The sequence below is a fragment of the Emys orbicularis genome, chromosome 17, assembly GCF_028017835.1.
Source record: "Emys orbicularis isolate rEmyOrb1 chromosome 17, rEmyOrb1.hap1, whole genome shotgun sequence".
In the NCBI taxonomy this organism is placed as follows: Eukaryota; Metazoa; Chordata; order Testudines; family Emydidae; genus Emys; species Emys orbicularis.
The window spans coordinates 10,228,481-10,243,120 of NC_088699.1; the positions used below are offsets into that span (position 1 = coordinate 10,228,481).

Here is a 14,640-nt window from a genome sequence, read left to right on the forward strand (position 1 = left end):
CTCAGTATACTTACTTCCACTAGAATTTAAGCAGTTCATTGCTGAACACGGATCAATAAACTTAAAGTTAATAAAATACTTACATGCTTTGCTGAATCAGGGCCTATGTGTCCACTCCAACCCGCACTGAAATCAATCAGTCTACCAAGAGTTTGCTATGGCCTACAGTGAGTGTTTGTCAGTCAGTTCCATCTTAAATCATATATATTTATGCTTGGTCACATGTTAAATTGTCTGAGGCAAGAGCCTGGTGATCTTATTTGTCCATAACGCAGCATGTATGCCAATGATTTTCAATGCCATACGGTGTGCTTATTATCAAGAAATTACTTAATCTGTATTACACTTCAAAACACAATACTTTCCGCTGTTATACTGCAAATATAGAAAGGCAAGGCTGATACAAAGGCATCTTGTTCATACAGTGTTTTATTTTTCCCCTCCAGGTATTAAATAAAACTTAATTGTCTCTCCCAACTTCCAGGTACTAGTTAGGTGAGACGTGTCAGTGTAACCGTTCTGACCATGCAAAGTCAGGTTCCTGTTTATTGTCAAACTTAAAGGGAATTTGTAGAAACATTGAGGATAACTAAAAGCAACAATCAAAAAATGACATTCACATAATCTAGCAGAGATTCACATGACAAACCCACAAGGCAGAGAAGTTTCATCCTTCCTTTGTTTTGCTGTGTCTGCATGGCAGAAGCAGCTTCTGTCTCCTTTCATTGAGGTGGGTGGGTGAAGAGAATCTTAGATACCCTGGGCCAATTATTTTGCCATCAGTTACATGCATGTAATCCTCCTCCATTTATGGGTGTAACTGAGGGCACAGAACATAGCTCAATACATGCTGCCAAAAGTAAGTATATTAGAACTAGTCAAGGGCTAGACTTTGAATTTCCTTGGTGTAGTCGGTAGATTGCCCTATTTCTTTAGTCTGCAGCAAATGCCGGTATCCAATTTATTCACCTCTGGTAGGCCATTGATTTATAACAGCAGTGCAGGATTGCCATTATTAATAATAAAAAAAATAGATGTTAGATTGTTTGGGTCCGGCTATTATTAATAAACAGCAGAGTAAAAACCCCAACCCTACAAAACTTGGATGCATTTTAGATCTTAATCTAATCTTAGGCTCTGATGTTGCAATAATATCCATTAGCAGGATAGGGGCCTCAGCAGCCAGCTCCTGTCTCCATCATAGGATGAACCAACCCAAAACATGGGATCTGAAATCCCTCTCTGCTTCCCACCTCCACTCCCTCCTCCCCTGCTCCCTCCAGCCAAAAAAATAGTGGGGAAATTTAGCTCTTTAGCCAAGGTTTTTTTTACTATATAATTATCCCAAAGAGCTTCAGAAAGATGAATTAACCCTCATGACACCCCAGTGAGGTAGGTATTATGACAAACCATTTTACACCAGGAGAAACTTGCAGGCACAGTTTACAGCATGGCACTGTTACAAACAACTGGGCTTATTTGCCTGGACTCTGTCTGAGGATCCGTACTGATGAGCATCTTCTCTTCATCCCCTTCTTTCTACTTCTGTCTCGTATACTGCAAAAAACAAACCACACGTGATACAGGGACATATTCAACGTAACCATTCACACAAGGAAGGATTCTTTTTGGTAAAACCCTTCCAAGCACTAACGTTCAGGACCCCGTTTCTGAGCCACCTAAGGCTGTGTGAATTCCTTTGAACCTTCACAGAGTAAAACGCTGGGACTTCCCCTCTGAGAGATGTAGAATACTGGGCATGAGTTTGTTTCTGGATGGCCATTGGGAATGAGTCGCCTCTTACCCACGGTGTAAAATGTGGAATAATTCAGCTGAAGCCAGTGAAGTCAGACCAGTCTCTGGGGTGAGATCAGAATTGGGGCCTTCACCAGGCACTCAGAATAGGGTTTGCAAACTGGGCTAAAAGTGCCAGAGATCTGGATGCTGCTGAAATTTTATAAAATCGGTGACTAATTCGTAGCTTTTCCTGGTGTTCACCTCTTCTGGATTTCAGTGTGGATTTTTTTTTTCTCCCCCCTCCTCCAGTGATAGATATATTTTTTTAAGGCAGCTGAATTTTTTGACTCATTTTGTTACGTTTGTTTGCTTACTAGTCAAACATAACTACAGTGAACCAGAAGTGCAACTCATGGCTCAGCAGAGATCTGCATTCCCGCACTTAGGAATCTAGTTCTCTTTCAAGCCACGTTATTTTGTGCTGGCTGCATGGAGACATGTCAGCGCAGGCAAGGCAGCAGATGTGGCAACTGGAGGAAAATCTCCTAATGCTGATGCAGCTGCAGTGGCGGTAGCGAGGGTAAGAGCGTGTGGGTTCTCACCACAGTGTCTTCTAACCCTGATTCTAGCGGTACAGGCAAGACGCGTGAGATGAGCATTCTGGGAGGCTAGATGAGCCAGGTTACAAGTGGATGGAATGTTAGCAGGGAGAGAGTTGATTCATTTCAATGCTGAGCCATGGGTAAACTGTGGCTTTCTTGTCTATATTAGATATTTACATAGCTGCAGATACACTAGTTGCTGAAATCTGAACTAATCCCCAATGTAAACAAGGCCTCGAATGGGGCAGAAGTTTGCTCTCCTGAGTGAGAGTGTACTTGCAAAACCCCTGTGATTCATTAGTTTATCATTTTTTATTTTCTGTCAACGAAGAGCTGCCTTTTTTTTTTTTTTTAAAGAATCCCCTGAAACCATCTCTAGTTATTATACACATCCCCTGAAACCATCTCTAGTTATTACACACATCCTCACCCATAGATCTCAAAGCCCATTGCAGAGGAAGACAAGTCTCATTTGTTTTCCAACATCCCAGCTCCTGAACTGAATTAGCTAAGAACAGGACTCAGACAACGTCATGGGGAGGAATGTAGCTGCACTCACTTTATTCATGACCCAGTCAGCATCTTCAATGGCTCTCTTAATAATCTGCTGGATTCTCTCAGGACTGTCTTCATCTGCATGAACTCGGAAACTCTACAGGGTTTGAGCAGAATGTGAAAATGAGTAACCCCGGTTAATGTAACAGCTGATCAGATCCTGCTAAAATAAGGATTTAAAATCCTGAAATAAGCACTTGAGCAAAAGTGTCTACAATCTGAAGAGGTAGAAATGCCTATTCTAGCAAACAGGCAGAGCTTTGTTCAGAAGGGGTTACAGCAGTGGCTCTCAACCTATTTACCATTGTGGGCCACATCCAATTCTACCTGTATGGCCCTGAGGATGTCACATGGGCAGCAGCTGTGTGCTGATTGGGCCGCAAGTGGCCCACGGGTCACAGGTTGAGAACCACTGGGTTACGGTGAACATACTTTCATATTCGCTGTTCTAACCCTTCAGCAGCAGGGGGTCTTGCAGACGTTTGTGCTAACAAGGTAAGGACCAGGGCTATTTACCTGGTTGTGTTGCACCAGCTGGAGCACAAATGTTCCATATGCTCACGCTAGCCTTGCTGACTTGCGTTAAGGACTCGCACGTTGCGTTAAGGACTCGCACGTTAGTTCCCAGAAGTGGTGCATTGTGGGATGCTTGGAAAGGCCACCCAGCACATTCATGAACAGGATTATCTGACAGACTTGACTGTATTTGCAGGGGGCTGGATTCAATAACCCAGAAGGTCTCTGCCAGTCCTATGTATTGTGGAACAGCAATGGGAGGACTAACTGAACCGCTTCAGCTAGTTTGTGTCCACTAAAGCAGTTCGGACTGAAATAGTGTCTAGCCCTGCAAAACTTGTATGTTCCCATGTAAACCATACAAAGCATTTTATGTTGGATGCAAGGTGTGCTACAATCATTTTAGGAGGAACAGTACCTGTGGCTAGCAGAAATAAGGCTTGAGTGAACTGCCACAATAGGGCATCAGTGATGGAAAAGAGATTCTAAAATGCTCTTAGTAAAACAAGTAATGAAACTTGGTTTTTAATTGTAGGATCTTTTTAACCTGATTTGTTTTTTCTACTGGCTTGAAAAGACACAATTTTTCCAATGCTCATCACTAATCCATTACAAATAGCCTCAAATTTTAATAATCCAAATAAATGGAGAAACCAGTTTTCCCATCACCAAAGAGAGCATCTCTTTACCTGTCTGATTGCATGTCTGTAATGCTGTTGGATATTTTCTGTAGGAAGCTGCTTACAACATCGAAGCAGGTAGCGGTATAACTGCAAAGGCTTCTGGACTAATTCAGCCCCCGGTAATGGAGCCATTGTCATGTTAAGATTTCAGTTGCTAAAACAAACAAACGTGTATTTCACAAAACTGGAAAACGCACGTTGCAGAAGTAAAACTCAAGGCTAATTTTACAAGGAGAGCATCAGGCTTAGTAAGCTGAAAACTAGAAGTTACCTGAGTAGTTTGCGGGAAGATGCAGGTATAGTATCATTTATTTTAATTATGCTTTGAACTTTCATCCCGGAATCTGCAAGTGTTTATATAATCTCCCCATGGGATGAGGAGGAAATGAGGCGTGGAATGGTTAAAGAACTTGTTCAAACTATTGAGAAATTGCTTATTTGAGGGCAGCTGGGGTTAGGTGTCATTAATCAAATCTATAAGTGTGTGTGTGTGTGTGTGTGTGTGTGTGTGTGTGTGTGTGTGTGTGTGTGTGTGTGTGTGTGTGTGTGTGAGAGAGAGAGAGAGAGAGAGAGGGTGAGTGGGTGGCAGGGTATACATACCCCCCCCAGTATATAATTTTTTCCCCCCTCCTCCCCCTTTGTAAATCACTTGTATTAGGGACTGATCTTGACTTGGGTGGAACGTCTCACAAGTGTATGTCTTTGCAGGAATGGGGCCTTCAAACAGCTCTTTGGGGCAGGGGCATTGTCTTGCTCTGAGATGTTTGTAGAGCACTTAGCAGAATGAGGCCCGCGTCTGAGTGCTATGGTAAATGATCCTCATGCAGTGTGCCAGTCTGGAAGAAGAGGTCCTAGCCCTTGCACCTGTAGTCTGATCCCCATGAGCTGACCTCTGGGTCCATGCTGCCCCTCTCCCACGTGCCTTTAGTGACACTCCATCTGGGCACACTGGGCAACCCCCATGGCTGATATTGCAGGATCAGGGCCTTAGGTGGTTGCTACTAAGGTTATGTGAGTTGGGCTAGATTTCCTAGTGCTCTAATCATTTCAAGAGCACTAGGTGAAAACTGGCCTGCAAGCTTCAAGTTCCACCTTTTAAACAAGCTGCATAAACACAGCAGGACCGGTGCACAAACATTAATAGCTTTGAGACTCACCATGAACATAGCAGTAACAGGGAAAAGAACAACATCTACCAAATGCCCCCCACCAGCACACTTGTATATTGTAACAGAAAGTCCACCCAAGCTATATAAAGTGCTAATAGGATATTTTAAATGACTAGTCATTTAACAGATGGTTGCCATCTGTGGAAACCTAAATTAACATTTTGGAGAAAGTACAGTTTTTACATAATTACTCATTAGAGTCAAGAAATACATGAGTAACTAAATAACCAAGTAGGTGTGTGATATAATTTTAGCATCAATTAAGGTATTTAGCCTTCATAATATCTTTTTATGGGTTTTCTAAACACTTCATGTCCTCGGGCCAAATTCATACTGGAGTGTAACACCATTAACTTTCCGCAGGCGTTGGCTGCTGAGCAAGTCCATGTCAGCTCCAGTCCTAGCAACTCTTGCATTTCACAGCTCTACTGCATCAGCCGCCTCTTCTCGGAAAACCATGCTCGGAGGCTAACAGGACCACAATCGCCTGACAACAGTGACACTACTGTCTGGGCGTGAGAGCAATGGATGCAGGCGAGTCTATTTTCAGTTTCCAAGTACTCAGCCAAATCATATCCGTGAACCAACCCCCTCCATCTCAGCAAATACACAGCAAGAGAATACTGCAAGCTTTGGGCTAGAGTATTAAAACAGGCGCTGGAGGGTCTTATGGCTGTGTCCACTGTACCCCCGTACCCTACCCCTCAAATTCCCTTCCTCTTAGCACTGCTGCAGCTACTATTTGGGGGGAAATCCTAAACGGCAGGGGTCTGTGCATGGTCAGTTCATGGCAGGAGGGGGCTCTGAAGGGTAGGACATACTCCACAAGAATAAGGGCATGAGTACCCTGATGACTTGGCCTAATTCCCACGGGGGTAACTTCCTTCCCCTTCTCTAAGCCCCCCCGTCCTGTCACCTGGAGCTAGGGCTAATCTGCACTTCTTATCTCAGTGGGTGTGTGGTATTCACAACAGCTGCTGGGTTTCAAGCAGGAGGTGAGTGAAGGGTAAGGCTGAGGGGGGCAGGAACGTGCCCTGCAGAGGTGCCAGCCGGACTCACCCCTTGGTGAATTTAAAGCCCCCCCCCCAGGCTGGTGCTGCCAGACGGCAGACCTGGGGTGAAGGCTCAGGGTAAAGCACCAGCCCTCAGACACTACCGGGGCGTTAGCAGTGGGAGCCCGGCACCCCCCACCTACCCGGAGCTGGGGCCCAAGCGCGCGGCCCTTCAGCTGCCCCCCGGGCACGAGATGCAGCGGGGGGCTCCGCATCCAGCCGGCAGGCGCGGGGCAGCCGGACAGGGACAGGGCCGGGCCCGCAGCTCCCCGGCCTGCAGCGCCGCTCGGGTCGCCCCAACGGCCGCAGCCGGAGAGCCGCGCCCGGCGGCGGGGAGGGGAAGCGGCGACACAGCTGCGGCTCGGCGCTTCTTTACGGCGGCTGCAAGGCTCGGCTAGAGCCGGGAGCCAGCCTTCACCCCAGTGCACTGCACCCCAGTATCCCCGCACCCCCTTCCCCCAGTGCACTGCACCCCCTTCCCCCAGTGCACTGCACCCCAATATCCCCGCAGCCCCCTCCCCGTGCACTGCACCCCAGTATCCTCCCCAGTGCACTGCACCCCAGTATCCCCGCAGCCCCCTCCCCGTGCACTGCACCCCATTATTCCTGCACCCCGATCTCCCTACATCCCAGTATCCCGTCGCCCCCTCTCCCTAATGCACTGCGCCCCAATACTCCTACATTCCAATATCCCTTAGCACCCCCCCTCCCTACTGCACTGCACCCCGCAGCCCCGTCCTCCCCAGCGCGCTGCAGGTACCTCCCGGGCCGCTAGCTCGGAGCCCAGCCTGTCTGCACCCAAGGGCAAGGGCTGCCACGCGCGGCTGTTTTGCCAGGCCCAGGACGGTGAGCAGCGCCCCCCGCCGGGCGAACTGCAGATCACACCAGCAAGACACTAAACGCACAGCACCGACCCTTGATTTGTCTGGACCATGCAGAGGGGGACACCTGTGTTGAGGGCCCTCCTTCGGTTTGCTGCCTCCCGTCCCGTCCCAAGGCGAGGTAGCATAATCGGGTAACTGCGGCATAATCACACTAGTGATCCTAGGCTGCTGTACAGATGGCTACTCCCTGGAGTGACATGTGGGGGTACCGCCCCCCAAATAAGCTTTTTGCTGGATATATCGACACAGATGGAACAATATTTCCTTGCAACAGAGACAGTCACCTTAGCTCAGCACCCCTGAAATGCCACATCCCTTATACAGGTACCCAAAGCATAGAGACCACGGCCCATCATGGATTTCTCTGCGTATAAGAATCGCACTAGGCACCCATTCTATGCTCCAGACACCCCAGGCTTACGTGAAAAAGCCGACAGCACAGTAGGAATGATCGCTCAGCCCACGTTGAGAGAGAACTAAATACCCATAGACAAATATAATGGGAGAAATAAAATAAACCTACTGCACGCACAGGACCAGATCGTGATCACACTGAATAGCACCTTACACCAAGGTAGTACTCATTGTACGGGTATTGGAATCTAGCCCATAGAAAACCCCTCAGTCTCTTAGAAGCCCGGGGAAAGAGAGGGGCTTTGCCCAGAAGGCTAACAGAGCTGGGCGCGGGTGGAGTGACAGTATGTCTACACTGCAGTCGGAGGTGTCACTGCAGCACATGTAGACAGCCTCAAGCTAACTTTGCTCTAGATAGCTCAAATAATAATAGCAGCAAAACCATGGTAGCATAGGCTAGCTGCTCAAATACATACCGTGGGGGTGGGGGTGGAGGTGGTAAGAGGAGGGGGTTGTACCACCTGCATTGCCACAGCTTCACTGCTATTGTTATTTGAACTAACTAGCACTGGGGTGGCCAACCTGTGGCTCCGGAGCCATATGTGGCTCTTCAGAGGTTAATATGCGGCTCCTTATATAGGCACCGACTCCGGGGCTGGAGCTACAGGCGCCAACTTTCCAATGTGCTGGGGGGGCTCACTGCTCGACCCCTGGCTCTGCCACAGGCCCTGCCCCCACTCCACGCCTTCCCGCGCCCTCCCCTGAGCCTGCCATGCCCTCCCCCTCCCCCGCAGAGCCTCCTGCAGGCCACGAAACAGCTGATCAGGAGGTGCGGGGAGGGAGGGTGAGGTGCTGATCGGCGGGGCGCGCTGGGAGCGGGGTGGGGGAGCTGATGGGGGGGGGCTGCTGACGTATTACTGTGGCTCTTTGGCAATGTACATTGGTAAATTCTGGCTTCTTCTCAGGCTCAGGCTGGCCACCCCTGAACTAGATCAAAGCTGGCTTGAGGATGTTCACATGGGCTGCAGTCACACCTGCGATTGCAGCATAGACCTAGTGGGGAGCGAGTTGCAAGCTCATGGAAACGGCTCTGGCAGTATCTCCATCGGTACTTCTGCTGATCTCCTTGGCCTTCTGGCATGGGGAGAGAGCCAGTCTCTGGGTAACCTGGTCCCAAGCTATTTAGGGCCTTAAGTTAAGTACCTTAAATTCCCCCTAGAAATTCATTGGCAGCCAGAGCATCTCATGCGCACTCAGCATCAAACATCACTAACAATGAGCAGCTGCAGTTTGCAGTGGGTTCAGTTTCGGAGGGGCTTTACTGTACAGCCCCATGTGGAGGCAATCCATCACAAAGGTGTGGATAAGTGTAGGCAGGCGCAGGCTGGTGAGAGAAGGCCACGCTTGAGCTCAGGTGAAAGTGAGCTCAGACCGGATTAGCTCAGCAGTTTGTCCTATTGTCAGAAGGTTGAGATCCTTGAATGTGATCTCTTTAACATTTTCTTTCCTAACCTGTCTCTCATGTTCCATGGAGCAGACTTCCCCATTCTCTTAAACTACAAGTATTGACAGGAATTATAGGTGGATAATTAGCTTCAGGGGCTGGGTTTTGTGTGAGAGCTACATTTTGATTCATTTCATCAAATTACAGTCCCATAACACATGTCAAAAAGAATAAATATGACAGTAATGTAAGTACCAATCTCTTCAGACCAATCCAGACTGGTAATGCAGAAAAGGAATGTTGAATTTAATTGGAAAAAGAGCTACTGCAACTGGCATTGTCTCTAAGTGAAATAATGTTTATTTTATTGAATAGCCCTCTCTGCTGTAGTGTATAGAGCTAAAATGTTGCTCTGAATTGATCAAATGCAAGCTTTGTATCCAGAGAGAGAGAAACATTAGTCTCTATCTAAAACAAACCATAACAAACGATTCTGTCAATACTTTATAATGACTGGAGTTTCCAGCTTAGTTGTGATAACTGGTTCTTTAATAATAACAGTGACACCCAGTTCTTATGTAGCACTTTTCAGATATTAAAGCACTTTACAAAGGAGGTCAGTATCATCCTCCCCATTTTATAGGTGGGGAAACTGAGGCACAAGGCCATTAAGTGACTCTCCTAATCCCAGCTCTGGGAGTATAACTCAGATCTTCTGAGTCCCAGGCCAGTGCTTTATCCATTGAACCACATTGTCTCCTTAGCGAGTCCTTCACTTCTTATTTTGCTAAGGTTATTTGTGATTATGGGGCAGGTTCTCCAAAGCTGCATTGATCTGCAATGGAAGTCAAGGTCCAATGAGTGCGTGGAAGGAATTCTGGACTCAATTTCAGTGGGCTTCGGATTAATGGGAAGACACCAGCTGATTTTAGTGGGCTTTGGGTCAGATTCCTTAGAAAGCGCTGAAATATTTCTGAAACCTATGTATGGAAAACAGGTCTGATGGAGTCAAAGGCTCTGTTACCAAAGTTAAAATCTTGGGTTTGGTGTAGAAGCAAATGGAACTCTCAAGCACAGCATGAGTGCAGAGAAAAGGATTACGTTAGATGCATCTCATTCATCCTCTGGGTGCCAGTACAGGATTGTCCCAACACCATATTCTCCAGTCCTCTGTCCAACCTGGTTTTAAATATGCCAAGTAATGGGGATTCCACCACTGCCTTTGGGGGTCTAAGAACTCCCTGTCAGGACATATATTCCTGAGACTCGCTTACCTTCATTTTTCCTTTTGCTGAATTATATTTCGTCTTCAGACACCTCCTCATCAAGCTGTTCATTTCTTCTTTAAAAAGGAAACGCCTTTTCTCTTGGACAAATCGGGGATGAGCACTGAAGCACCCCACAAACCTCCCACATTGTGCAAAGGGGGAGAAACTGTCCCAGCTGGAGAGGCACAAAATACAGGGGGGCGGCAGAAAGGTTCAGATGGGGGGGAGGTCACACAGAACCCTGCAGTGCCATCTTCCATTGTGGTCCATGCTATTGGAGCACCGGGACGTAGTTATGCGGAGTGCCCCAGGGATGTCTTCAATGGGTCTGTGAACTGCAGAGAGACACTTACACCACAAAACGGACTCGGTGGGGTGACGAGTCCCACAGTGAGCAATGGCTACTCCCACAAGTCATGAACCCTAACGGCCACATCAGATTGCATGCTGGAGTACCCCGGTACTCTGGTGGTCAGTGGAGGGGGCTGGATTCCTTCTATTCTCCCTCCACCTTTGCACCCCACGCAAAGTCCATTGTCTCAGACTTTGGATGGGGGAAGATTAGAATTTCAACCAATAGTGCTCCAGAGGGAGACAAAGTTGAGCAAATGCATTCCTGACAACTAACTACATAAGAGACAAGGCATTCTGTGGATCACGTTCTTCAGGAAAACTTTCAGGGCTGCAGCCTGATCCCATTGATTCAAATGGGAATTTTGCCATTGATTTCAATTGTGCCATGATGTACCTCATGGGTATTGTTTTTAATACTCTAGGAAATGTCAGTCGAGCCTATATGTAATTTTCTCCTCCAATGCTTCTATTATTTAAAAAAAGGCCAAGAAACTGTACCTTTCAAGGATAAGTTCCTGAGTCCATTTTTTTCCCCTTCAAAATTAGGCTCTTATCCTTCAGTGGATTATCAAGGGGGAACTGAGGAGAGTCACTCTTGAGCCAAGTCTGTTCTGTGCTGTGCAATTTATGTCCCCACTTTCAGTGCAATCTTGTGGCAATCAATATTTCTAACATGTCGAGAAGCGTTTTTTCGATTGGTTTGCATAGTGTACTAGAAGAGAAAGGGGCACCCTCAAGATACCAAGCATATCACTTTTAAACCGTCCTTACTTGCATTACTAAGAATATTTTAGATTACCGATGCCAGAAGAGAAATTTAAGTGCCACCATATGATCTACGGATGCTTTCTGCCTTTTGCTCAGGGTGCAATTAAGGAAAGTCTCCCTGTTTAGAAAAGCACTTAAACATAAAGCATGTGCTTAACTTTAAGCATGTGCTTAAGTGCTTTCCTGCATTGGGGTGATCTCTTAGAAAATAAAACTAGACCGGTCAGTATCATTTTCTGCTTCTCCTGCACTAGCATAGTTCTGCTGCCTTTGGGTTTGCAACATGCAGGGACATACCTAACTGAGGAAATTGTTTTCCTCTAGAATAAAAAAAAAAAAGAAAACAAATTATCTTCATTTTAGGCCTTGTGAAACCCTCGTTTCCCTTTCCACAACACTACTCCCCTACATTTTGGACCTTTGACAGTGAGTGTCTCTTTAAGAGATTTTGTGCACTCACACAAATCAGGATCTTGTTTGGGCCAAGTCCAGACCTGGTGTACATGGTTGCTACTCCAGTAGCCTGAATCTGATTAGCATAACAACATGGGTGCAGAGCCCATCAATAAACCATTAGTCTGCTAAATTTATTATATGGGCCATTCTGAATTGATGGAGACTACGGTTTCTATTTCTGTAGGTTATTTTTTTTCCCACCAGTAGAACACCCAGTCACATGCCTGTTTTGATCGGTTTGGTATTTTGAAAGAAATTTAGAAATCTGTTGTCTGGTATCCTCCATTGTTTGCTCCGAGATCATTGTGTTCTTGAAACAGTGTCCTAATACCTTTAGCGTTCATAAAATATTCATTCAGACCTCACACTGCTTTCTTTTAGCCTTGAAAAGGTCGCCCCTTGGAGTCCCTGAACCCCTCCTAGCTGCAAAAACACACATAGTCCTTGCCATTCACAAAATGCTCTGCTAATTGGAAAATGCATTGCAAATGCATGAGGCCAGGAATATGTCAGTTTAAAATAAAACCCACACAGATAATGGACAATGACATGAACATTCTTATAAAAGGAGAACAGAACAAGTGGAAATCTTCTGTGCCATTGCATATAGTTTCCTCTCCATTTGTCACAGAGTTCAGCTTTTCTCTAGTTTAGCATTTCAAAAAGCATTTTGCAGCATAACAAGGTAAAACCTCTAGCACAGTAGCATCAATAAATGGTTGAATTCTCTTCCTAAGTATCTCTATTCTGCATCTTTACTTAAGTTGTCAACTTTTTCCAGGAGGGAAAACTCTGTTATATATGCCTACAATGCACAACCCAAGGGGCGAGGGGCTACCGTACACCTTCAGTAAATTAATCTAGGTGTAAACAGATGCTAGTTGTAGAGGATGGGCTAGATCCTCGGTATACAATGAAAGGAACTATGTTGATTGACACCCACTGATGAGGTTGCTGAAAATATTCACCGTTTCTGGCATAAACATCTGTAGGCCGATGCTACTGAAGATTTAGGGCTTGCTTAAGTTTTTAGGTATGGTACCTCTGTGTCAGGACAATTAAAGGACCATGTATGGAAAAATACAGGATAAAAATTGTTCTTGAAGGACAGGATCCCACAATATTGTTGTATTCACGGTACAAAGTCATACATAGTACAAAATCGTGTATTTTATCTTCTGCGAGATAATTGCTGAAGTATGGGACAAAGTCCATGCTGGATTGACTTGCTATAGGACATAAGGTAATTAGACTCCAAATAAGCCACATCCATCTAAATAAGGGACAGTTCTCCATAGGGCAGATTTTTTTATCTGCCGGAGGTGGGTAGAGAACAGAGCCCTGAAGTTTTATAGTATTATTTGTATTGGAGTAGCACCTGTTAGCTCCAGTTAGGGATCAGAGCCCCATCGTGCCAGGTGCTGTACACACCTAACAAAAATGTCCCTGGCCCAAAAAGTTTACAATCCAAGTCAAGAGACGAGGTGGAGAAGACAAACGGGCAGGAAGGGAATCGACAGGGAGAGATGATAATAAACTTGTGCTTATGCAGACTAACCATGCACACAACATAGCTCGCCACCTGTCTAGCAACAGCAACAAGTTTCATACCAAATATTTTTTTTTAAGGAGCTGCAGAAACGGTGAGTCGTGACTCTGGTGACTGATACTATAGAAACCCCCAAGATTGGCCTTTCTCCCACTTTATAAGCTGTTCCAAGCTTCCAAAGGGAAAGGATGCCTACTTGAATGGAGTGATTTTAACCAGGTTATTGTCTCATGGGCTGACCATACAAACTATTAACGTTAATTCACCAATATATAATTTATTTAATAAGCATTGTAAACCTTTGAGGAATACACTTCAGGGGCTCGATCCTGCCTTTATTTACACTTTCTATTATCTCAGCAAGCAGCGGGGGCAGGGAGGGGAAGGTGAGGCAGAACTACATGGCAATCAGATTATGCTAAGTTGTTCTCTACCTTCGTAAACATTGGGTCCCTTTCTGTGATACAAAAGCAATGTATAAAAGCAGGAGGGAGAGGGGGCTGAACAAATGGAGGCTGAGAAAATAGGAAAGCATGTGAGCACGTTTACCCATTCCGGGCCAAATTCTTCCTTGCTCTGATTCTGAGGTCAAAGCACCCGAACACACACATCCTGAGTTAGAGCCCAGTTCCACTGACTTCGGTGCCTATTGGCGCAAGTCCTCGGTGTCTAAACTCAACCCCTTCTCGGCAGTTTATCTTTATTAATAGACTTCAAAGTGATAATGCAATATGGACTTCTCTCCCGAGCTCAGTCGTTCCTAGGGCTTCCCTCCAGGACGTCCTCTGTCAAACTGGCTCCTTCCTCTGGCCCAAGACACCCGCTCACCCCCTTCCTAGCCTGGGGGGAGCTAACTGCGCCCCCCTGCCAGCATGACTCGGAGGAAGATGCAGTCCCTGCCATGAAGAGTCTCCCATTGACTGTTTTGTTCTGGGTTTTATTATTTGCATGACAGTAGCACCAAGACCAGGACCCCCTTATGCTAAGCACTCTACAAACACACAATGAGAGACTTTCCCTGCCCCCAAAACTTATATTTTAAATAGACAAGGCAGACAACAGGTGTGAGAGGGAATATTGTTACCTCCCATTTTACCGCTGGTGGAGGGAAGCTCAGAGCGGATGTGACTTGCTCAAGGTCAAAAAAAGGTTGTGGAAAAAATAGTGGGTGCTGAGCACCCCCCTCATCCCTCAGTGCCTCCTGCCCACTGGCAGGCCCCACCGATTAGCGCTTCCCCCTCCTTCCCCA

General features: G+C 46.3%; 1 protein-coding gene across 1 annotated transcript; it reads right to left on the reverse strand.

Annotated features, from left to right (window-relative positions):
* Positions 1–413: 413 nt before the first annotated feature.
* Positions 414–7,118, reverse strand: LYRM9 (LYR motif containing 9). Its single transcript, XM_065418318.1, has 4 exons — positions 7,075–7,118; positions 4,100–4,247; positions 2,899–2,991; positions 414–1,557 (listed from the first exon to the last, which is right to left on the reverse strand). Exons 2-4 carry the CDS (start codon positions 4,229–4,231, stop codon positions 1,540–1,542), a joined length of 243 nt encoding a protein of 80 aa, XP_065274390.1. The 5' UTR covers positions 4,232–4,247; positions 7,075–7,118; the 3' UTR covers positions 414–1,539.
* Positions 7,119–14,640: the final 7,522 nt, after the last annotated feature.

Excerpts from the sequence above, each read along its gene's own strand:
- LYRM9 (XM_065418318.1), bottom strand. The coding sequence starts at position 4,231 with ATGACAATGGCTCCATTACCGGGGGCTGAATTAGTCCAGAAGCCTTTG. Across the intron at positions 2,992-4,099 it reads ACAGACATGCAATCAGACAG|AGTTTCCGAGTTCATGCAGA; the intron begins GTAAAGAGATGC and ends CAAACCCTGTAG.